Here is a 26,023-nt window from a genome sequence, read left to right as displayed (position 1 = left end):
GTAGAAAAAAATTAAGGTTAAGTATTCTATCAATCATGAGGTCATGAGAGATACAGCATGAGCTCAGACTGGAAAAGAAAACTGACAACATCTTTTCAAAGAAACCATCTTGAAATTTGGCATTAGGGATTCTGGGAAACCACACAAACTCTAAATCTTGGTGACCAGTTGGGGATTTGAAATGTCACTTTCCTAATGCAAATATAGTGTGCTAACAGGAAAATAAAGAAGCCTTTGGAGAAAAAAGAACAACTTGTATGAATATCAAGAGCTCAGATGGAAAACCAGTTCTAAACAGAAAAGGGAAGGCAGAAAGATGAAAGAAATAGAGGGTCTATACAAGGGTGATGTACTTGAGGGCAATATTATGGAAATGGAAGAGGAAGTAGATGAAGATGAAATGGGAGATATGATACTGACTGAAAAGTTTGACAGAGCACTGAGACCTAAGTCAAAACAAGGCCCCAGGAGTAGACCACATTCCATTTGAACTAATAATAGCCTTGGGACAGCCAGCCATAACAAAACTCTTCTATCTGGTGAGAAAGATGTACAAGAGAGGCGAAATACCCTCAGACTTCAAGAAGAACATAATAATTCCAATCCCAAAGATGGCAGGGGTTGACAGATGTTAAAATTACTGCACTACCTGTTTAGTAAGTCACAGTTGCAAAATACTAACACAAATTCTGTACTGACAAGTGAAAAAACTGGTAGAAGCCGACCTCGGGGAAGATCAGTTTGGATTCTGTAGAAATGTTGGAACACACGAGTCAATAATAACCCTGCAACTTACCTTAGAAGAAAGATTAAGGAAAGGCAAACCTACATTTCTAGCATTTGTAGACTTAGAGAAAGCTTTTGACAATGTTGACTGGAATACTCTCTTTCAAATTCTGAAGGTGGCAGGGGTCAAATACAGGGCGCGAAAGACTATTTACAATTTGGCAAAAACCAGATGGCAGTTTACAGATTTGAGGGGCATGAAAGGGAAACTGGTTGAGAAGGGAGTAAGACAGGTTGTAGCCTCTCCCTGATGCTGTTCGATCTGTATATTGAGCAAGCAGTAAAGGAAACAGAAGGAAACTTTGGAATTGGAATAGGAATTAAAATCCATGGAGAAGAAATAAAAACTTTGAGGTTTACTGATGACATTATAAAACAAATACTAACAAAGAGTGAGAGGGGCTGCCCAGTACTTACCTCAGCTTGGTACAGCCGATAGATACACAAAAAACAACCGAAAATTTACGTACCTTCCTAGCTTTCGGAATAAATGTTCCTTCATCAGGGAGGAGAGAGGGGAAAGAAAGGGAAGAAGGGAAAGTGGATTTAGTTACTCACAATCCAGGTTATGAAGCAACAGGGAAAGGAAAACAGGGAGGGTAGCAAGGATGGAGGCATGGTTGTCAGAGGGAAGCCAAAGATATTCTACTGTAGGTACTGTGCCAGCTTCAGCTTCAAACCAAAGAGGATGCATACAGAAGTAAAGAGGTATATAGTATACAGATGTAGGATGAACAGATGCATGAATGGCTAAAGAGGAAAGGGAAAGAGGAGAAGACTGAAGAGTAAATGGGAGTGAGGTGGTTTAACGTAGGTTCAGTCCAGGGGGATGGCGGGATGAAAGGATGTGTTGGAGTGCTAGTTCCCATCTCCGCAGTTCAGAGGCACATACGCTGTAGCAGGTTCCTAGGTCCCTAGAATTATGCTGGATGCTTCACTACTGGGTATTGTACACCTCCTAGGCAGACAGTTCGTCTGTGTCCGTTCATGCGCTCAGCCAGTTTAGTTGTTGTCATACCAATGTAAAAGGCTGTGCAGTGCAGGCATGTCAGCTGATAAATGACGTGTAGTTTCACACATGGCCCTGTAGCGGGGCTGGAGTAGGTGGTTGTGGGGGGATGCATGGGGCAGGTTTTGCTGTGGGGTTGGTTACAGGGGTAGGAACTGCTGGGTAGAGAAGGTAGTCTGGGATAATGTAAGGTTTAACAAGGATGTTACGTAGGTTAGGGGGGCGACGAAAGGCAACTCTGGGTGGTGTGGGGAGAATTTTGTCAAGAGTTGATCTCATTTCAATGGTTGACTTGAGAAAGTCATATCCCTGGCGGAGTAATTTATTGATGTATTCGAGGCCAGGATAATATTGGGTGACAAGGGGGATGCTCCTGTGTGGTCTGAGGGTAGGAACATTGTTGTTGGACAGGGAGGAATGTATTGCTCAGGAGATCTGTTTGTGGACAAGGTCTGCAGGATAATTGTGGGAGAGGATAGCACTGGTCAGGTTATTGGTGTAATTGTTGAGGGATTCGTCACTGGAGCAGATACATTTGCCACGAATACCTAGGCTGTAGGGAAGGGAGCATTTGATGTGGAATGGATGGCAGCTATCAAAGTGAAGGTACTGTTGTTTGTTTGTGGATTTGATATGGACAGAGGTGTGGATGTGAGCTTCAACAAGATGAAGGTCAACATCCAGGAATGCGGCTTGGGTTTTGGAGAAGGACCAGGTGAAATTCAGATTAGCCCTTACCCAACTTGTCCTGAATCTCTACACTACTTCATGTAACCACCACTCCCAACATCTCCTATCCCTGTCAATAAAATTCTTCTGGGTTAGAGACCGCATTGTCATTTATAAAATTCCAACGTTTCGGCGTCTGTTGCAAGACGCCTTCCTCAGGGTGTGCTGCTAACTGCTGAATGAGCGCAAGTGTGGGTACATATATACTATGGAAGAGTGTTGTGATTGGATGTGAGGATGAGGAGGAAGGGTACTAGGAGTTCATTTTATTGGCGTTTGCATTGCGTCTTGTTATTCGCGGAAATAGGCGTTTTCCATTGGAGTTTCCTTTACTGCCTGCCATTGGTGGAAATCGGCGAATAGGGGACTTAGCGGCGGCTGCAGCGTAGCGTTGTTTACTAACTGCCTAGTATCGACTAGGCCGCGTCAGCGCTCTGTGTACCATCCTCCGCTGTGGCCTACCGCACGCCTGTTGCTTTGCGCGAGCTGTCCTTCCGCAAAGCTGTCACAGCAGGCAGCCAAGACGCTGGAAGTCTGTACCCGTCTTCTCTGTTCATATTATCGGGTCGCTTGGCTATTTCTATAGCCTCTCTAATCTTTCTCCTCAAACTAAACGGCTGTTTCGCCAGTACTCGGGCCTCTCGAAATTCGATGTTCATCCTGCACTGCTCATGATGTTCTGACACCGCTGATTTGCTATATTGTTTGAGGCGGATATATCTCTCATGTTCAGTTAGCCTCGTGCTTATTGGACGCCCAGTCTCACCTACATACACCAGTCCACATTCACACTCGATTTCATAAACTCCGGCGGCATGAAACTTGTCTATTGTATCTTTTGTCGAGCCCAGAATGTCTTTTATTTTGTTGTTGCTACGAAAAATCGGCTTAATACCTGCCCGACGGAGAATTTTGCCCAGACGTTCAGTAACCTCTTGTACATACGGTAGCACGGCGGTGTTCTGTGCTTCGTTCTGTATTTCCCTGTTGCCCTCCTCCTTCGGCGCCATGGTTTTGCGTATCAGCCTCATGTCATAGCCATTAGCTCCAAAAATGGTCCTGAGGTTCTGCAGTTCAGCTTGCAGGTTGTATTCATCGCTGATCCTGTAGGCTCTCTTAGTTAAAGTTCGCAGGGCCGAATTCTTTTGCATAGGATGGTGGTGGGAGGATGCATGCAGGTACCTGTCCGTGTTGGTGGGCTTCCTGTAAACTCTGTGTCCAAGCTTCCCGTCTGGCTTACGATAAACTTCTACGTCGAGAAAAGGCAATACCCCGTTCTTTTCAATCTCCACGGTAAAATGAATTTTGCTGTGCTGCTGGTTAAGATGTTTGTGGAAGTTCTGAAGCTCTTCTCCGACACCTTTGTTATCTGGCCACACGGAGGCCTGTTGAAGAAGCTAGTCATTTTATCCACACCATCACAATATATAAATTCAATAATGAAATTCATCATAAATAATACACCACAATTTGAGATGAAAAGTTATGTCCATACATACAACACACGATGGAAATATGATATTTATTACACATTAATGAGGCTGCCACTGGTTTGGAAATGAGTTCAATATGCATCAACAAAAATTTTTGGTAATTTGCCCTATACCACAAAATACCCAACAGTAGCAAAGCAAGACAACTACTACTATTCCACTGATGAATTTCTATTTAAAAACTGGTAGCCAAAAGAAGATAAAAAACTGTTTAAGTTTAGTTTTATCAACAGGACATTAACGTTAACACTAATCATGTATATGCATCCTGTAAACTGACTTTTCACAGTAGAATCATTCAAACGATTTATGGAACATGCAACCAACTAGATTGTGCCCACCTCTCTGTGCCAAGTAGCAGTCTATCCTGTTCTTAATATTATTGTTATTCTATCCTGTACTTTTCATGTGAAAATTAGTTTTAAGTTTTATCTTGTTAAGGAGTATGTCTGTTCGAAGTACATTTAGGAATTCCAAGTCATTTATAAAGCTTCTTCAAGATGATGTAAAATTATTTCTCTCTTTCATGATGCACGACTACAATAGCCTAAATGCGCATCACTATGTATTGTGCCAACAGCACTGCCACAGTAATAATACCAGTTACCTTAAGATCACTGACGTTAAGCACTGTTTTGCTTGGTAGCACTGGGATGGGTGACCGTCCATGTCTGTCAAGTGCTGTTGGGAAGTGGGGTGTACTCAGCTTTTATTAAGCCAATTGAGGAACTACTTGATGAGAAATAGTGGCTGTGATCAGAAAAACCAATAATAGCTGGGAGAGCAGTGTGCTGACCACATGCCCCTCCACGTCCGCATCCAGTGATGCCTCTCTGCTCAGGAGGACATGGCGTTCAGTCAGTATCATTGGACTTTTGAAGGCATTTTTGGACAGTGAGGAGTCTGCATATTGTACATGTAAATTTTTTGTAAAAAGTTTGTTCTTACCTTTTAAATGAAAATATGTTCAACATAGGACAGCCTACAATAAATTTAAAGAGGCCTTTGGAGGAAAGAGAAATACCTGTATGAATACCAAGACCTCAGATGGAAGACCATTCCTAAGCAAAGAAGGGAAATCTGAAAGGTGGAAGGAGTATATAGAGAATCCATACAAGGGAGGAGAACTTGAAGGCAATATTATAGAACTGGAAGAGGACATAGATGAAGGTGAGATGGAAAATATGAGAGAACAATTTGACAGAGCACTGAAAGACCTACATCAAAACAGGTCCCCAGGAGTAAACAACAATCTGTTAGAACTATCAAAAACCTTTGGAGAGCCAGCTGTGACAAATTTCTTCCAATTGGTGTGCAAGATGTATGAGACAGATGAAATACTCTCAAACTTCATAAATAATGCAATGTAATGTAATAATTCCAATTCCAGGTGCTGACAGGTGTATCACCAAACTATCATTCAATAACTTGCAGTTGCAAATTCCTGACATGGATTCTTTACATAAGAATGGAAAGACTAGTAGAAACTGACCTCAGTGAAGATCAGTTTGGATTCTGGAGAAATGTAAGAATACAGGAGGTAATACTGACCCTACAACACTTTAGAAGGTAGTTTAAGAAAAGGCAAACCGATGTCTGTATCATTTGCAGACTTACAGAAAAGCTTTTGATAATGTTGGCTAGAATATTCTCTTTGAAATTATGTATGTAGCAAGGGTAAAATACATGGAGCAAACAGGTTATTTGCAAACCTGTATAGAAACCAGATGGCAGTATAAGAGTTGAGGTGCACATAAGGGAAGCAGGGGTTAAGAATGGAGTGAGACAGGGTTGTACCCCATTCCCAATGTTTTTCCATTGTGTAGACTGAGCAAGAGATAAAGGAAACTGAAGAAAAATTTGGAATAGGAATTAAAGTTCAGGGAGAAGAAATGAAAACTTTGAAGTTGCCGATGACATTGTAATTCAGTCAGATACAGCGAAGGACAAAGAAGAATGAACTGTGTCTTAAAAGGTGGGTGTAAGATGAACATCAACAAAAGCAAAATGAGGATAATGGAACGTATTTGAATTAAGTCCGGTGATGCTGAGGGTATTAGATTAGGAAATGAGACACTTAAATGAGTTAAATGAGTTTTGCTATTTGGAGAGTAAAAGTAATTGATGATGGCCAAAGTAGAGAGGATATAAAATGTAGACTGGAAATGGCAAGTAAAGTGTTTCCAAAAAAAGAGAAATTTGTTAACAATGAATATAGATTTAAGTCTCACGAAGTCTTTTCTGAAAGTATTTGTATAGAGTGTAGCCATGTATGGAAGTGAAACATGGATGATGAACTGTTTCGACAAGAAGGGAATAGAAGCTTTTGAAATGTAGTGCTACAGAAGAATGCTGAAGATTAGGTGGTAGATCATGTAACTAATGAGGAGTTACTGAATGGAACTCATGAGAAAAGAAATTTGTGGCATGACCTGACTAGAAGAATTGGTTGATAGGACACATTCTGAGATATCAAGGGATCACCAATTTAGTATTGGAGGGAAATTTGGGGGCAAAAGTTTCAGTGGGAGACCAGGAGATGAATACAGTAAGCAGTTTAAGAATGTTGTAATTTGTAGTAGTAATTCAGAGATGAAAAGGCTTGTGCAAGATAGAGTACGGTAACATGGACAGCTGCATCAAACCAGTCTTCGGACTGAAGATAACACCACCACCACCACCACCACCACCACCACCACCACCACCACCACATGTTCAAGATGGTTTGACTTACTCCATCCCTAAGTACCATTTCATTTGAGGTCTATGGAATGTAAATTAGCATAATGTTTATCCTTTGTACACATACATAGTGTATTCTTGTTCTCTTACATGTTATATACTTTTGGGGTCTGCTTGCTGTAGACCAGTTTGAATGAAAAGTACACGAAATGTAAACTTTCCACAATTTCTTGCTTTTTGGTAGGTGGGAACTGCTTTAATAACTTAAGAGTATTTAATTCTGCTGTGAATGCTAGACAAGGAGGTGAAGTATAGATGAAAATTAGTTTTGGGTTTTGTATTCGTACATCATAGTTCAGCTATCATTATGAATCACATGTACTGGAAGTACATGTAATGCCTAATACAAGGGAAAGGTGAGCACTCACCTAGCCCGTAAATAAGTTGGCACAGAATAGTGAGGTGCAAGTAACAATGGCAGTACCACAGATTTGTTTGTAGATTGTGGGTCAGGATGTGTTTGGTTAAGAGGGTTAGGAAAGAGATGGGGGGGGGGGGGGGGGGGGGCTTGCTACCAGGACAATGTTGTGAAAGGCAGTGTTCCATGGTCACAAAGCCATGTGCATGGGGATTTTGTGAAGCAAACCAAGCACTGTATCATGTGTGAGATACAGAGGCAAGTGAGTGTGCCGGGATTTACCCCAGTTCACTGCTAGTAGCGCCACGTCACCTTAATGCGTCTGCATGTAGCACCCAAGTCTTGCACCACAATTTAGTACGACATTACAAATCAAAATTTATATTCAAAACTTTGTTAAATTATAGTTTAGTGTAATAATGTTCCAAAAACCAAGTCTTGATGTTCTAAACTTAATCATTTACGGAAAACTGCCATTTTAATAGAATAATCAAAGGCGCTAAATAATGATGCTAGGAAGCCAGAATTTGGTCAGAAGGTGCAGTTAGAAGTTATAAATAAGCGATGCTTGTTTCCAAAACCATAAAACAAAAATTAACGCCAGGATCCACGTTTTTCGGAAAAATCAGAGGTGCTAAATAATGGACTTAGAAATTTGAAAATTTGTTTTATGCTTCAGTACACCCCAAAAATAATAACAGTGTCCACATTAATCTACCTCTTATAGTTTTTGAGTAATTAAATAAAAACTAATTTTGTAACTAAAATATACCAAAGTGTTGTAGATTAAGTACTTGAAATTTTAATGATGAAGGATTTTTGTTAAACCAGATGATCAAATATATCAAATAATAGAGCTACACCAAGTTTAAGACTTGTAATATGAATAGCAACTGATGGAAATCTTAGCAAAGGTATGATTCAGAGGCAACAATCTACTGTTAGTTCCACTAAATAAATTCTATTTAGCAAAGCTTTCATTCTAGTGAGATGAAACTGTCTACGTGCTTTCAAACTGCTTATCTGCATACCAGCAAAAACTAAGAAGTTTCTGAAGTAATTGGTAACTATATTATTAAAGATTATGTGCCAGAGATAGTGGCTGTTTGTGGACTGCCACCATATGCAAATAGACAGAGACAAAGATTTTTTCTCAGCAGTCCGCACCGGCACCTTATAAATACAGCCCCTGAAGCAGTGGGAAGGTTCACTTCACTCTCAGACACTGCAAGGTCCATGCCAGTTGAACGTCTGGTCGCGGTCTGCCTCTGATGACGTCAGAGCCAAGCTGTGACAAGCGCGTATTTGGCAGTGAAAATGGATAGTGAACTCACAAGGACTGTACTCCATCCTGGATCGTTTAGAATTAGGTAAAATAATTGTTAGTGTGCCGTCCATGTGAAATTCAATTCCACGTGGCAAGCGGTGAATTTATTTTCACTTTTATGTCAAGTATTAATTTTTGAACATTTATTGTGAACTTTCAATTGAGGGATGTTAGTCAGTGCGAAAATCAGTCTGGTAGGAAGTTACCATAGAGGTCGCCTCTGAACAGCTAAAGGTGCTGTTAGGTTAGAAAGACTTGTTTTCAATTGAACATAACACAATTTTAAGTGTTGTTTGTGAAAAACTTTAATTAAATTAAATCCTGATTGGAACTTTAAACTTTTACTTGAGTCATAGTCCTGATCCCGCGAAGAAATGGGAAACAGACACTTTTCTGTCAGAGGGCTGGATTTGAATGTGGCCGTGCAGACTGGAAACTAAGGTCAGTATGTTTCCCCTTGCTTTCTGGCTGACCACCAAATTAATTGCCAGGCTCACGTGATTAAAGATGGCATCCAAACTTTAAACCAGTGAAGTAACTTACTCGCTGCCCCACAGTTGGTGTGCAGGAACATCACTTTCACAGTGACCTACAGGAACTCTGGTGGTAACAGGACAGGAATTGTGGAGAGGCAGTGAATAAAGTAAGCAGTGTCTTGCATGTAGGATAGGAGTTAAAGACAGTCGTTTAGTGGTGTCGGTCAACAAAGGCAGATGTTGTTTCTGTCAAAGTGTTGTACCCAGCCACAATGGTATAATCAGTAGGGAGACCTGTGAGGTTGGATTTGTGGAATCTGAAGAACAGGTAAAAGGTAGGAGTATGTGAGATTGCTGGTGTGAGGATAGAGATGAATTCAGGTGTCAGGTTTTGGGATGGACCTAAGGGCTGAGAAGCTGCTTGATGTCGTATTTGATTTTTGAGATGGGATCATGGTCAAAAGGTAAGAAGGTAAGAATGTAACAGTTCCAAGTTCCTTAATAAGGCTTTTGGAAGATGTACTGTTACCTAATTCACACAATATTCTTACTGTTCATTTTTGCTGTGTAATTACATAATTCACTTCAGACATGCTACCTCAGCAGACAGTTCTATAAGATGACAAGCAGTGAAAATATACAACACACTAGTCTGTACACCCACACAATGAGAGATGATGTAGACGTGCCCTCTTGTAATGTTTCATGGTTCCTGGCTAGATGAGGAGAGAATGATGTGGTAAGTGGGTAGCTGGTTTCCTCTCTCTAGAAACAAAATGCACACATGGTTAAAATACACTTTATTACCAGAACCAACTGAGTACTTAACTTCAATTATGTCCGATCTGAAATTCTGTAACTAACAGCAACCGAAAACATGTACTAATTCTTGAATCTTGTCCGTATCCATATCACAGCTATATACAATGACTAGCATTCCCTCACATATAGCTAAAGTGCAAAACTGATTCCCATGCAATGTATTGAGGTATGGAGGTTGAGAGAGTCAGCAACTGAGACAGCTTGGTCAGTGGCAGCGGCCTATATGCACTGAGAGATAGCAAGGCAAGGATGGGGAAAGGTGTGCTGCTGGAAAGAATCCGTGTGTGAGGCTAGAGTTGGAGCAGGGAAATGGTTCCTGTTTGGTCAGTACATGTACTGATAAGTGTTTCAAGGTCATCCACCAACAGATAGGATACTGGCATAGCTATCAGTGCATCACCCATGTTTACCCTTTAATAGGGAATGCTCACAGCTGGATGGCTCACTGTGGTGTTAACACATGAAACAAGCAAGCAACCATCCCATGAGTTGCACTTTTACTTCCTACAGCCAAATGAAAGGGGTCAAATTGTGGCATTGAGAATGATGAGATAGTTCTTTCAGAGAAATGCCACACAAGTTGTAAGTGCTGAGTCAGCTACACAATGATGCTGGTAACAGTGGTCATGTGAATATTCTCACAACTGTAGATGAGATTCTGGATGTCCACACAGCACAGACACCTGCCAGGATCATTGTAAGGGTAGCATTATACAGCTACCACAGCACAGTGTTGTGAAATGGTTATTAGCACTGGGACTACAGGCACGCACATCTACAGTCCATCTTCCACTCATGCAGTTCTTACACCAGGAAGGTAATGTGTTGTTACAACATGATGATGCTCCCCCATGCACTGCTTGTGAAACTCAATATGCTCTGCAAGATATGCAGCAGCTTCCCTGGCCAGCATGGTCTCTGGACCCGTCTCCAGTGAACGTGTGGGATGTGGTGGAATGAGAGTGACTCGTGCAACTTGTCAACCAACTGTTGCAGAACTATTTGAAAATCTTGAGCAGGCACAGTATAACATAACCCACAACAGTATTTACCACCTGTATGATAGACTGGGTGCCAGAGTTAGCACCTGAACTGTCTCCTGTTGAGACTACATCAAATACTAATTTGAGTGTTTCTGCATGGGTTGATACCTGGTACCTCAGAACTGCTTGTGCTATTGATCCATAAATGTAATCATTTCATGTTCTCAATATGCACAGTTGCAGCAATAAATCTTGAGTGAATTGGAAACATTTTTAAGGACGTACTAGTTTTCTTTCTGCAGTGTATATTTGTGCAGTACAATAATGTTGACAAACACTATTTAGGAACATATATTTTACTATACTGAATGTGTTCCCGGCAATTTACAAAGAGATACTACACAAAGGCACATAACATAGAACATCTAGTATAGATACCTAAGAATGTATGTCATAGGTATTGAGTCTTGTACCATACGGATCAAGGGAGAGGATGCTGTTTGGTGGCTGGTACCCTCTTTCTACAACACTACTGCACACATGTATGAACAGGGTTCTTTTTGTACATAAACAGAAGCTCAGAAGCTACTTAACACTAAGAATCCATGTTGGCCTCACTGCTGGTGAAGTACAAGTCCCGCTATGCGATGATGACAGATTCTGACTGAGTGCGAGTTGGTACACCAGCGACTTGATAACTGTGCTAGTGAAAGACTGAGACAGACAAGATGGTTGGTTGGTTTAAAGGTGGGAGAAGCGACCAAACTACAATGTCATCAGTCCCTTGTTCCTAATAAAACAACACCATAAGTGTGAGAATAAAACTGACAAAACACATAACACAAAACGGAAACAATGGAAAAGCCAGAGACAGACTAGAAAGCTAGACTGATGGTCAGTGCTGGTGATCTAAACACTTGCTGTCAAGAGGGCATAAGCAGCTTATTGCTTGAAACAGTCTCTTGGCCTCCCTCCTGAGAGACATGCTTGATCCAGTGCCTACTATCAATCTTCTTGCTACATCTTTGCCGACCAGTGTGCTGGCAACAGCTAATGCCAACACATTAGGCAGAGACACTGCTGACATACACTCCTGGAAATGGAAAAAAGAACACATTGACACCGGTGTGTCAGACCCATCATACTTGCTCCGGACACTGCGAGAGGGCTGTACAAGCAATGATCACACGCACGGCACAGCGGACACACCAGGAACCACGGTGTTGGCCGTCGAATGGCGCTAGCTGCGCAGCATTTGTGCACCGCCGCCGTCAGTGTCAGCCAGTTTGCCGTGGCATACGGAGCTCCATCGCAGTCTTTAACACTGGTAGCATGCCGCGACAGCGTGGACATGAACCGTATGTGTAGTTGACGGACTTTGAGCGAGGGCGTATAGTGGGCATGCGGGAGGCCGGGTGGACGTACCGCCGAATTGCTCAACACGTGGGGCGTGAGGTCTCCACAGTACATCGATGTTGTTGCCAGTGGTCGGCGGAAGGTGCACGTGCCTGTCGACCTGGGAGCGTACCGCAGCGACGCACGGATGCACGCCAAGACCGTAGGATCCTATGCAGTGCCGTAGGGGACCGCACCGCCACTTCCCAGCAAATTAGGGACGCTGTTGCTCCTGGGGTATCGGCGAGGACCATTCGCAACCGTCTCCATGAAGCTGGGCTACGGTCCCGCACACCGTTAGGCCATCTTCCGCTCACGCCCCAACATCGTGCAGCCCGCCTCCAGTGGTGTCGCGAAAGGCGTGAATGGAGGGACGAATGGAGACGTGTTGTCTTCAGCTATGAGAGTCGCTTCTGCCTTGGTGCCAATGATGGTCGTATGCATGTTTGGCGCCGTGCAGGTGAGCGCCACAATCAGGACTGCATACGACCGAGGCACACAGGGCCAACACCCGGCATCATGGTGTGGGGAGCGATCTCCTACACTGGCCGTACACCTCTGGTAATCGTCGAGGGGACACTGAATAATGCACGGTACATCCAAACCGTCATCGAACCCATCGTTCTACCATTCCTAGACCGGCAAGGGAACTTGCTGTTCCAACAGGACAATGCACGTCCGCATGAATCCCGTGCCACCCAACGTGCTCTAGAAGGTATAAGTCAACTACCCTGGCCAGCAAGATCTCCGGATCTGTCCCCCATTGAGCATGTTTGGGACTGGATGAAGCGTCGTCTCACGCGGTCTGCACGTCCAGCACGAACGCTGGTCCAACTGAGGCGCCAGGTGGAAATGGCATGGCAAGCCGTTCCACAGGACTACATCCAGCATCTCTACGATCGTCTCCATGGGAGAATAGCAGCCTGCATTGCTGCGAAAGGTGGATATACACTGTACTAGTGCCGACATTGTGCATGGTCTGTTGCCTGTGTCTATGTGCCTGTGGTTCTGTCAGTGTGATCATGTGATGTATCTGACAATGAATTCACGGTGTTCTTATTTCAATTTCCAGGAGTGTATATAACAAATATTTTCTTCACCAAATTCCAGCACCATTCCTGGCACAAATATTTTTATATAATCTCGACTACTACACAATCTCAAAGCACTGTGTGTGGAACTTTATGTTGTTAAGTCATACAGTTTTACCAATTTCTTGAACTTTTCTTCACTAAGACGTTTGTTCAATGAATCAGAAAGCATTTCCCCTGTACACAAGTCTCATCATCTTTATCTGGAAACATCTTAAGTATTTATCATATGTGACAAACCCCATAAATTTATGTCCTTTGTTGCCGAGTTTCATGGATCTCATTATCCATTTCATTTTCAATAAACAAACCTGACTGTCCCTGAAAAATTTCTTCAGGTCCTTTAGTTTCTAAATTTACTGGTACTTTGACATGTTCTTGGACATCATCTTTAGGATTAATATGTACACATACTTTTTCACCATTTGTTTCACTGTCACCAAATTCAAAAATCCTAAATCTCTGCTAGTTATAACCTCTTTCTTTTTAGGACTTATGAATCTGTAACCTATGGAATCTTTGCAGTATTCAATAAAAATATGTTTTACAGATTTACAGTCTCATCTTCTAAGTTGTTTGGGAACCTGTAACATGGCCTTACATACAGAATTCTTAGATGATCTAGATCAGGTTTTTTTTGCAGTGAAAACTTCATGGAGTCTTGCTTGTTGCAGCTTTAATGATATAATGCAATTGGTACTGCTTCTGCCAAGTAACATTTTGGTTATCCTGTATCCTTTAGCATGCTCCTTGCTTTCTCTACAATTGTTCTCTTGGCCCATTCTGTTAGTCCATTTTGAGCAGAACTATGGCAAATTGATGTTTGATTCCAAATTCATTCTGTAGCTGTCTAAACTGTTTATTGACACATTTGGTACCATTGTTTGATCTGACATGAGAACTTTTATTTTCTTCCTAGTCTGTCTTTCACCCACAGTGTGAAAATTGTCAAATATTTCACTCTATTTGTACTTGGTTCCATGGAAATAAACTAGGGCATATCTTGAAAAGTCATCAATCAAGGTAAGAAAATAAAAACAACTACCTCCTATGGATTCCTTTTTCATAGGCCCACAAAAATATGCATCTATCAGACAAACAGTCAGATCTTTTTTTTTTTACTTGATTTCAAATGTAATCTGGCTTTGCTATACAAATTATACAATATTTTTACAACTATTGCAAATCTAAGAGCCTTGTTTTGACACCTTTTAATAAGACCAGGCTTTTCCTATTAAGATTATGGAGTCTTTGATGCCACAAAAAATGTTTTACAGAACTTGACCATTTCCAACTTTAAGAACATCTAATTTACAAACAACCTTTATTTTACTGGCTGTGGCTATCCCACTGCCACTCTGATTATTTACTTCCATGCCATTTAAATATGAAATTGACTGTTGCCCTTATTCACTATTTCACAACTGACAGCAAATTTGTGGTGACATTCTTCACATAATGTACATTATGTGCTGTGATATCTTATGATTCTCTTTTAACATTTAAAGTTTATCTTTCCTGTCAGTTAACACTGTAATTAATAACCATTAAATGTTGAAACACCAATGTGTGTTCTATGAGAAACAACATATAAAACTGATAGGTCTTTTGTAATATGCATAGATGCTCCAGAATCCAGGAACCAGTCTGTATTCTTGCCTTGAGTTTTATCATAAGAACAATATGCAGTAAGTGCTTGCCTTCATTTCTGAATTTTTTGAAAATTGACTTTCTTCCTTGTGTACTTCTTTTGTGTAGTTTGATGCAAAATGTCTCCTTCTTTGGCATTTACAATACTGAACAAACTACTACTATTTTTAATTTGATTACAAAGCTGCTTCCTTTTTGTTGACAGGATATTCTTGCACATTCTTAACACCTTGTAATATATTGGCTTTTATGCTTTCACCTGTAATTGATATCCACGAACTCTCTATGTCCATTATCTTGGGGAAGTACTTATCACTTAGTGCTGCTAGTAACAAGGTATCAATCCATTCTTCAGCAACATTGAATTCAGTATGTCATATTATTCAAAGTAAGATAATTTTGTTTATGGATTCAACATTTTTATATTTGCCTAAATATGTGGTGATAATCTCTCTTAAAAAACCTGCTTTCCTAAGTAAATATCTTCAAAAGCTCTTCTTAGATTGTCTCATACTTCCTTTCCTGTGCTGGCCTTTTATTTTACATAATTTACAGGATTAACTAGAAGAGTTAATTTGAATTTTGTCTTACAAATTTATTTTCTTCACCAAACCCCAACAGTTACCCACATAGGATAGCACACATGGTTGCAGCAAAGTTTGTAGATCACATGACTGCTTTCACTGATGACCCTGCCTTTGATAAGGTAGGAAGTGCCTGTGATGATGAGACCATGAGAGTAGGGATGATAGTATAGAGGGAATTGGCATCAGCAGTGGTGAAAGGACACACACTTCACAGTTCCCATGGTAGTCATCTGCCATCCACCAAACCTATAAAATATATTTGTCCATCCTTATTACACCACTGCTCGCAACCTCTTTGCACCATGACTCCTATTCCTGTAACAGAATTACATGCAAGGCCTGTCCCATACATCCTTCCACTACCAACTACTCCAGTCCTGTCACAGGTGTCCCAAACCCCATCAAAGGCAGAGCCAAATGTGAAATCAACCATGTGGTTCACTGACTATCCTGTAACCACTGTGCAGCACTCTCACTAATGCCCAACTGTCCACCCAAGTTGTTGACATACCATCTAACATGATGTCTGTGGCTTAAACATCTGCTCACAGCTGAACTGTTCCCATCCCTTTCATTCCTGTATTCCCCCCCCCCCCCCCCCCTTTTCCCGTCGCAACTTCTACCTGTACTTGTCTGCAGCTGCTTCTACAGACTTCCTTGCTCCTAATCCGGCCTTACATGTGCCTATTATCCCCCCATGCAGCTGCAGAGTCCCTTCCTCTTCACTGGTTTTTTGCTTCTCCCTTGCTACCCTCTCCACCCCACCTATTATTCCCCAGCACAGCCTTCCAATGTTGCAGATAGCAGCACACCACCCTGTCACTGCCATGTCCATACACATTCCTACAGGCAGAATTATGGGCTCTTCCACCACTTCTACCCTGTTATTTGTCTTGGTCCCCACCCCACACTACCAATCTACCCCCACCATCCACCCCAAGTGTGAGAGCAGCTACTGCAGTCTGGCCTTTACATCCAGAGATGACTGGCTGTGGGCGTGTGAATTATATGATTATGAACGTACGTACGTACGTACGTACGTACGTGTGTGTGTGTGTGTGTGTGTGTGTGTTTTCTCCAAATATAACCATTAGTGCAGGGCTGGCCAAATGCTGCACAGTGTGCAGACGTGTGGAAGCGCTGCACATGTGCGCAACAGCGACATCTGTTATTAGACATGTGTCCTAAATGAATGGTGACGGCTCCACTTCCCTGTGGTAAAAGCAAGAGGCAACTTATCCTGGTGACCGTAACCTTAACAGAGAAGCACTGTGAAATGGCAAGTACTGTGAAAAAGCAAAAGATGGGAGATCTATGTTCTCAGTCGTTTAAAAATGACTGGGAACTGCAATTCTTTTTTGTAGCCGTTGGTGAAAACTCACAGTGTTTGCTGTGCCTCTGAATAATAGGTGTCCAGCATAAGTTTTCAATTGAAAGAGTTTACAATACATATCACAAAGACGAGTGTTGTGTACTCAACAGTGAATAATGGCAAGCAAAATTAAATGTCCTTCAGAAAATGGATGAGACATATCAACTCAATTTTACTGTACATCAAAGTAACTGATACTTCTTGAACTCTTAGTTTCTTGTGTTACATTTATGTCTGTTTTACTGTATGCTGTACAATGTACTGTTTTCAATTTTCCAGAATGACAACCACACTAAATCTTCACTGTGAGCAAGTTTTAAAATTGCATTAAGAATTGCACAATCTGGGAAACCCTTTTCCGAAGGGGAGTTTGTGAAAGGGTGTCTGATTGATGCTGTAGAACTTGTGTGTCCCATGAACATTAGCAGGTTTCAAGAAATCAGTCTATCCAAACGAACAGTGACAAAACGTATCAGTGCTATGGCCGGCGATCTGCACAAGCAGCTAATAAATAAGGCTAAATTCTTTGTTGCTTTCTCTGTTGCGCTCAATGAAGCAACAGATCTTACAGTTACAGCCCAGGTTGTGATATACATATGAGGTGTTGATAACGCACTTTGTGTAACAGAGGAGCGACATCTGTGCGTAAAAACATGCACCACATGAACGCTGACGGCTGCGGCATGCATGCTATGACCCAGAAGTTGCACATGTGCAGGAGCACAGCACACATGCAGAATTTATGGCTGGCCCTGCATTAGTGTCTACTTTCAATACTTGAAGGACTGTTCAGTTATCACATGTGCTTCGTCTGCCAAGACGAAGTCTCAACACTTGATCATATCCTTGAGTCATCAGCAAACAATACAACCATTTAACTGCCTTTGAAACTTGTTTGAACACCATTCATGTGAGTTAAGAATGAGATTGGGTACAGTGTCCATTATTTTGGGACCCCAAATATTATGTTCACCCACTGTGACATTAGTTTCATGTGTTTAATACAGCCTGTTAATGAGACCTTCTGGGCCTGCCGATGTGGCCGTGTGGTTCTAGGCATTTCAGTCTGGAAACGCGTGACCGCTACGGTTGCAGGTTCAAATCCTGCCTCGGGCATGGATGTGTGCGATTCCTTAGGTTGGTTAGGTTTAAGCGGTTCTACGTTCTACGGGACTGATGACCACAGATGTTAAGTCCCATAGTGCTCAGAGCCATTTGAACAATTTTTGGAGACCTTCTGCCTCTCAGTATATTTATTCCACAGTGAAATTTATCATAAATATTTATCTCTCTTTTTTAAACCAATTTTTCAGTACTCTAAATAATAATCTACATGAAGGTTTGATGTCCATTACTTTGGTCGAGAAAGGTGATCGTTATTTAAGAACCCACAATTTTAGTAACTTGCAAGCAGCCATAAGGAGTTTACTTACTAATTTAGTTTAAGAGAATTATAAAGGCTATATTGGTGGCCAACTACTGCTAATCCATTGATGAATTTAGTAGTGATATATGTATTATGTATTATGTATTAATAATACCAAACTATTACATAAAATTTGATTTTTAGCCTACTTTCTTCACTCCATGGAACAGGCTTACAGCTTGTTACATCTTCACTGAAGTAGGTCATCTTCCATATCTTTTTCGAACTGCTTACGTGTTTGACTAATCTGACTTCAGCCATTCTGTGGATATGATGTTTCCATTTCACACATCCTTGCTCTGTTTTTCATTTGTACAGTATATAGCAAGTTGTTCTCCTACAGTACTGCTTTGCATTTGACTTCTGATGCTACATCTCTAACTTACCAAAAAATTTCATTACAGTGAGTTCTTGTCTTACTTAGTTAAGATCTAAGGTTTGCCTCTATACGTTAGAATATGTAAGCCATTGTTTTTTAAAATGTTGGCTTTGTATTCCTCCTCGTCTTCTCTGCTATCATTCTGTGTTTGGTGCTCAGTGTGACAGGTTACTTCCTATCTTTGTTCACAGATCCCAGGTCATCTCAGTCTCTTGAGAGCTTTCCAGCTGAGTCAGTCCATCTTGAGCTCACCTTTCATTAGAATGGTTATAGTGGAAGACATATCACATGTGTGTTGTGCTACAGACCAAGAGTGTATGGGTGAGTGGTGATAATACCAAGGTAGCATTAAAGTATGTGGCCTTTTTGCCTTATGCAGGAAGTATCTCTCACAGGACTGATTTTATTTTGATGGAAATATGAGTTAAAACGCTTTTTTTTTACTACCATCTAAGATGATAGTCCTTTTAGGATCTGTAGAGTAGTCCTTGATTTGGGGCAGGAGGGTGTCTACTATATTTCTTGCAGTAGTGGCAGGTCATATACTGGTCAGACCTTCAGGAACATGGGGGACCAGTGTACTGAGCATAAGCATCACACACACAAAAGCCAAGCAAATCGGCTATTGCAGAAATTTGTCTTGGCTCTGGTCATCCTATGGAACACATCACACTTGGAGATTCTAACATGAACTTCAAGCTATTGGGATGATATTATTAAGAAATTGGTTGAAATTAAATTAGCAAGTGACTTTATGGAGATGGTGGTTTTCGCTTAAATTCTGCATGAACTTGTCAAAATATTGGTGGTTGTTGAAAATGCCACCTAGCTTAACTCCATTAATTATTTGAACAGTGTATATGCTGGGAGGAACTCATTTTACACTACTGACATTTTCCAAAACTGTTGAGAGGGTCACACATTTAACAATACTATCCCACATTAGCAAAAATATCATCTTGAGTGCATTACAGTTTGGATTTCAGAAGAGGTGCTCAATGACATTTACATGCTACCTCACTAAATTTTATAAGCATTAATTAAAAAAATAGCACCAGCTGGCATTTTCTGTGACCTATCTAAGATACATGAATGTGTGAAGCTCAGTGTTCCCTTAGATAAGTTTAGATTTTATGGAACTGATGGTGCAGCCAGCCAATGGATTACATCATATCTAAGCAAAAGAATGCAAAAAACTGTGGTTAATAATTCAGCTAATGTAACCAGTGGATATTTTTCTGACTGGGGAGAAATCATTGTGCGATTCCACAAGGCTCAATCTGATGTCCCCAATTGTTTGTAATTTTGTAAAAATCATTGTCTAATATACAACAGGTAGAATTAGTTCTTTTATGGATGACAATAGTATTGTAATCAATCCAAACACACACAGTAAATGGTAAATAATATTCGTTGAAGTATCACTGAGTGGTTTTCTGCAAATGGTCTTATTTTCAGATTCAAAAAGACAACATATTTAGTTCTGCATACCTAGGGGTACCACACCAATGGTAAGCGTAACACTTAGTGAGGAAGTCATAAATAATGTGGATACTTCAAAATTCTTAAGTTTCAGTATTGATGAGAATTTGAACTGGAAAAAGGACATTTTCGGAACTCCTAAAACAACTTCATTCAGCCACATGTGCACTTTCAATTACTGGAAATCTTGGGGAGAATCAAATACCTAACAACATATTTTGCGCATTTTCATTCAATAATGGAATAATGTCCTGGAGTAACTTTGCAAAAGAAAGTCTTCATTGGTCAAAAACATGCTGTAGGAATAATATATACAATCACCTTGCAGACATCTGTTTAAGGAATTAGGAATCTATACTACCATTTCACAGTATATTTATTCCCTCATGGAGATTGTTGCAATTCAAAAAGAATAATGATGTACATAATTACAATACAAGAAGAAAAAATTACATTGTCTGATGGACAAAAAAGTTGAATTAAAAAATAAAAAGGGAAAGTTTCTTCTTGATAGTATCTTCTGTTTCCTGGAAGAACTACTTTTGTAATCTGTAAAAGATGGTGTGTAGCCATTACTAACTCCCACATTTACAAAAGAATGTGTAATATGAATGTATAACAACTTATTTCACGTATCACAATTAATTGTACCAACGATTCATGCGAACATGAAAGTAACTAACTAACTGACACAAACAGCTTTAAGCTGTATGGTGACAGTTTGTTGTTAATACAGTATAAAGTTGAAGTTTCCACTATTTGCTTGTGTTTTCTTAGTGTACACATTGACTCTTATCACATTCCTGAAGGCTCTCCTTCATGGTGGAATCTGCAGAATGTGATGAATGAACGAATGAATCAATGTATAAAGATGTATGCACTATACCTATCTTACCACCACTTTAAACAGACTGTGTTAGACAAAGGTATGAGTAGCATGTTGTTACCAAATGAATGTATGTTTTAGATGAACCTTATAATAGGTCTCAGAACGTGTTATTAACTTTGAATTCTGTTATCACTCATTACTGAATTTCTGTAGTAAAACTTGCCAACTGTACAAGGTTTGTTTTAAAAGAAGTTTCACAATACCAAAAAGATACAAAAGGGCACTTGAAAATAGATCAATTCTGAAACTGTTTTATAGTAACAAACATATTTACTATCTTACCTAGCCTTTTTGTACACTTAAAATACATATATACTATTTGCAAAAAATTAAAATTAAATTAAAAGTCTTAGGTTAGGAAACAAGTGTTAATCTCTAGGTATGAATAAAATATGCCCCATTGCTTACAGGCAACTGAAGTTTTGAACTGAATGAAATATAGTTTCACAGTCATTATTTGCTACATTCCACATGTGGATTAAGTATTTCATCTTCTCTGTGCTGCATACATGTGTTGGCAACATTTTATTGTACAGCAAATATCGCACAGTTGTTCTGAAACAATGAGAAATTTGTTTATTATTGTTCCTTATAGAACAGACAATTTCAATTGGTTTGATAGAGACAGACTGCTTCATCTTCAATAGGCTACTGATAGAATAAACGAGAACATAGGTTGAGACAGTTGTTAGCAAGATTGTCATCAACTAGCAAAGTAGTGAAACAAAATAAAATTTCGAACCTTGTTTTCAAATACTCTTTCACAATGGAGGATCAATGAATGATGCCATCATTCAACAGAATTTGTATTTAATTTAGCAGAGAACTGCTCTTAGAGATTAGAAAAGGACAATGGGCACACGCATTTATTACACATGAAATACAATCAATCAACAATACTACTGTCCAATATTATGGTGTTTCTTTTGTATGGATAGGGCCTTAAGAATATACATCTACTCCACAATTCTCACTCATTCCCTTTTGTCTAATGCACTAGTTGGTCAGCTCTGATATTCATTCTTCTTACAGTATTTCGAATATTTTCCTGCCATTAAAATTATCATCATCATCTCCTACACCTACTCACATTCCATCTATTTTGCTAGTGAATCCTATATTAGATCATCTAGCTATTTATTTTCATGTTTTATGGGTCATAATTTTAATTCTTTACTATTGTGCAAAATTAATTTTAATCTAACTTCGTGAAAGTCCTATTTAGGGTAAATCCAAACAACAGGTTACCCTGCCTAAAGAGTACCTCCATCAGTATAAAGGAACTGCTGATGTAAGCACTCAATATGGAGTCTGACAAAGAAGATGGGATGCTTACTAGATATCATAAAGAAGAACTGGACATTTCAGAGGCTTAACAATCTTTCATTAAAAAGTAAAACAATCTTCGAACTACATGGTGTTGTGTGTCACGGAACACTGGTGTAGATACACAGAAATTCAATGTCAGTGTTAACATTGTTTGAAAAACATATTCTCACTGTATAAATTCTTCGCTGTGTGGAGAAAGATGTATTTATATCAGAAAAGCAACAACTGAAACACCTACCTAAGTACAGTTAGTTATGACAGTCAAACTGAAGTATCAGTTATTGAATTATTGGGGCTTGACATCAGCAAGAAATTAATCTTTTGTGAACATACCAGTTACCTAATGGTAGTGTATATAACAGAAGTGCTTGTGTAGGTCTCACCTACAAAAGTTGGGATAATGTTGTGTACAGTCATAGAAATAACAAAAATTGTCACAGATGACACTAGTTGCCCCTTGTAGACATCCTTCACAGTTTAGCATGCTCTGCCGGTCAACAGTGCGACAAGGATAACTACAGTGACAGAACTAGTGTAAAATGACCACTGACCACAAACACTAATGGGGGAATGTGTGATGTTGCTCTAGAAGATCTTCATCTCAAAGACCATACTTGCCAAATAATGAGTGCTCACGGTCAACAGGTAGCGCCTCTGACTAGTAACCTTCCTATTCAAGGCCAGTTCATGATTGACAGAGTATCAACACATTGTGACGGCAGTCATGTTTTTGGCCATTAATAATGTGAAGTCTGAAATTATTTTTGGTCTTGACACATTCACAGTCTTTCAGTTCCACATTCAGGATGCTATGCACCTCATTTCTGACTTCACCTTGTTCCAGGCATAGGACAATCTTAGAGGCCCACATCACACTTAAACTGATGAGCATTACAGAAGTGTGTCATAGTTGAACTGTTTGTTAATTTGCTCTGTGGCCAGCTGCCAAGAAGCAACTGGACAGGGAGCAGGTGCTGGGCATCACTGCGCCAGAGGGCTGTGTGTCTGTTTGTTATCCAGAAATATATTGAAGTACTTCGTTTGTGTGGGGATTTCAAGTCCACCCTTAACACCCAATCAATAATGGATTGCTACAATATTTTCCACCTTGAAGAAACATTTGTGAAACTGGTGGGTGGTGAGTATTTTTTAAAAACTGATATTGCAGTGGCATAACTGTAGCTTTGGCTGGATTCTGCATCTCAAAATATTGTGATCATCAACTCTCCCTCCACATTGTGTACCATTATACATTCTACTATTCAGCACTGTGAGTGCATCCACAATTTTCCACAGCTTTTTAGAATAGTTAACATGTCATATTCTGTGCTGGGCTAATTATCTTGATGACATCAGTGCCACAGGCTCCTCACAGCAACACCATCTAACCAACCTTCAGATTCTGTTCACTGCATTGCAAGAGGTGGGCCTTCAGTGTAATCTTCATCAATTGAAATTTTTTCAGATTGAAATCAAGTACCTTGTCCGCCACCTTTCGAAGAACAGCATCAAACCTCTGACATACTGCATAGTTGAGATTGATGACCTATCTAAACCATGAAACCTTAAGGCACTCCAGTTCTTCTGGGCAAAACAGTTATTTGAAATTTCTCTTGAATGAGGCAAATGCCATTCATCAACAGAGCAAGTTGCATAAAAGATGTCCTCCATTTGGTCTGCAGACTGTAACAGAGTATTTGCCCACATACAGTTGCTACTGAAGGCATTGCCATACATCAGTAGCTTTATGCCAGGGAAATCACTCGCCCTCTCAATGGATGCATCCTAATGTGTTCTTTGAGTGGTTTTGGCTCGCAGAAATACTGATAATTGTAAACACCCTTCTTTTCATGCCTCCTAAAAATTGACAGCCACTCAGAACAATAATTCTCAGATGGGAAAGGGCACTTTAGCCATCATGAATGCAGTTTGGAACTTCCACATAATCTTATACACACCTGGTCTAATTTTGTGCTTAGTTTTTTGTATGTATTTAATTTCCTAATTTATTTTGTCCATCCCTAGTTAATATCTTTTGCTACAGATTATAGGGTGAAATCAATAATTGTTTCACAACTTAGATTCTATGGTTGACTTATAAACAAATATAAATTCTGTACTAATTATAAATATTTGGAAGAAGAACTACTAGGATTCCTAAAGTATTTATTTAGCTGTATTCGAAAACACATTAGGAAAGCCAGCCCTTAATTCCAAAATAATTACCGGGTTTGTTAAACGTATTGTTTGTATAATTATATCTGATAATTTCATTATTTAAACAAATGATTTGGCTTAATCTTTGTTGTAGAAGGAACTGTTAAAAAGGAGAAATTTTTTAATTTATACAATTAATTGAATGATATGTGTTTTAATTTTAATTTCTGTAACTTAAACATCTAACAGTGTATAGTTTCAGTGTCTATTATTGTGAGGATATATGAAGGACCAAATTTTGGCCCCAAGACTTGGTAATGAGGATTATCAATATTTACCAATAGTGAACTGGCCATATAATTGTGCAGTATTGGGAGGTTCTGAACAGTGAAAGTAAAGAACTGTGAAATGTGATCGTGCAACTGTTGGCTACACCATTTACAGTTGTGAGTGTTGAGCTTCCATCCCCTGTTTTTCAGCCAGTAAAACAATGCAATATGTTGACTCATAATCAACGAAGAAGTACAGTAGGTGAACATCACACATGTGAAGGATACATTTCTAATAGTGGACTATGGCATGGTGCAGGCTATCTGGAAAGACCCTATGCTCTAAGAGATAGCTGATTGTGTGTCCAATGGTTAACCAAAGTGACTGTTTTCCAGGTTGGACAACACATGGGGCATTGTTTCTCTGGTTCTGCAGGCCCCTATCCTTCCTCTGCTACATTGTGGCCACTGGGTGCCACATGAAGATCCTTGCATATATTCGTCTACTGATCTAGCATTGATTTCCAACAGAGAAGATCATCCACAAGTGGAAAAAGCATAGAAGAGCAAATGGCACCACGAAGAACTTTGTTCCATGGCCCATGGTGAGCCAGCCAAAGGACTGCATCCTGATTGACTCTGTGGGCCTATTCTGTAATTCTGTGCAGTTGGTACCAGTTGACACACTGTTCATTTATCCACACATCGCACTCTAGTGCCCCGCAACCATGGAAGCTAACATGCGGGTTCTCATCCTGGTCTTTGTGATTAAAGGATTTCCCCTGACAAACACATCCAATAATGGTCCAGAGTTCGCATCAGTGTCGCTCAAGATTTCTGTGTCAACAACAGTATTACCTATCTCATGTCCATACTGTTTCACCCTCAATCAAATAGGGAGGTGGAGTGTATGGTGTGCACCCGTAACATACAGTTAAAAAACAACTTGGCAAACTAGTCAGCAAATTCAGTGCTACCTTTGTTTTTCAGCACTTATAGGACCACACCACTCCATAGTAGGAGGCTGGAAGAGATCCTACATGGCTGGCAGATCCAGACACTGTTAAAGTTACTGTGCCCGTGCCACAGCCTGAGTTGCACTTGTGCCTTGTCAGTGGACTGAATGGACACCAGTTTTTTTGTTTTGTTTTTAGGGCACAAAAGCAACTAGAGTCCTGTCAGAACCATATGGCACGAAGATGAAAAAGGAGTTAAAAGCATCTACACATTAAGCCCAGTCGATGGAAGGAAAGACAGCTAAAAACAGAGGCA

General features: G+C 40.2%; 1 protein-coding gene across 2 annotated transcripts in view; it reads right to left on the bottom strand.

Annotated features, from left to right (window-relative positions):
• Window positions 1-26,023, bottom strand: part of LOC126267457 (uncharacterized) — a 395,985-nt gene that overhangs the window by 215,855 nt on the left and 154,107 nt on the right. For both annotated transcript variants that reach the window (XM_049972726.1, XM_049972727.1), the window contains exon 10: window positions 21,405-21,551. In XM_049972726.1, coding sequence (XP_049828683.1) covers window positions 21,405-21,551 — 147 coding nt within the window. The remainder of the gene's footprint in view (window positions 1-21,404; window positions 21,552-26,023) is intronic.

Source organism: Schistocerca gregaria, chromosome 4, assembly GCF_023897955.1.
Source record: "Schistocerca gregaria isolate iqSchGreg1 chromosome 4, iqSchGreg1.2, whole genome shotgun sequence".
NCBI lineage: Eukaryota > Metazoa > Arthropoda > Insecta > Orthoptera > Acrididae > Schistocerca > Schistocerca gregaria.
Note: the sequence above shows the minus strand (reverse complement) of the source record. Positions and strands in the feature narration are given on the sequence as shown.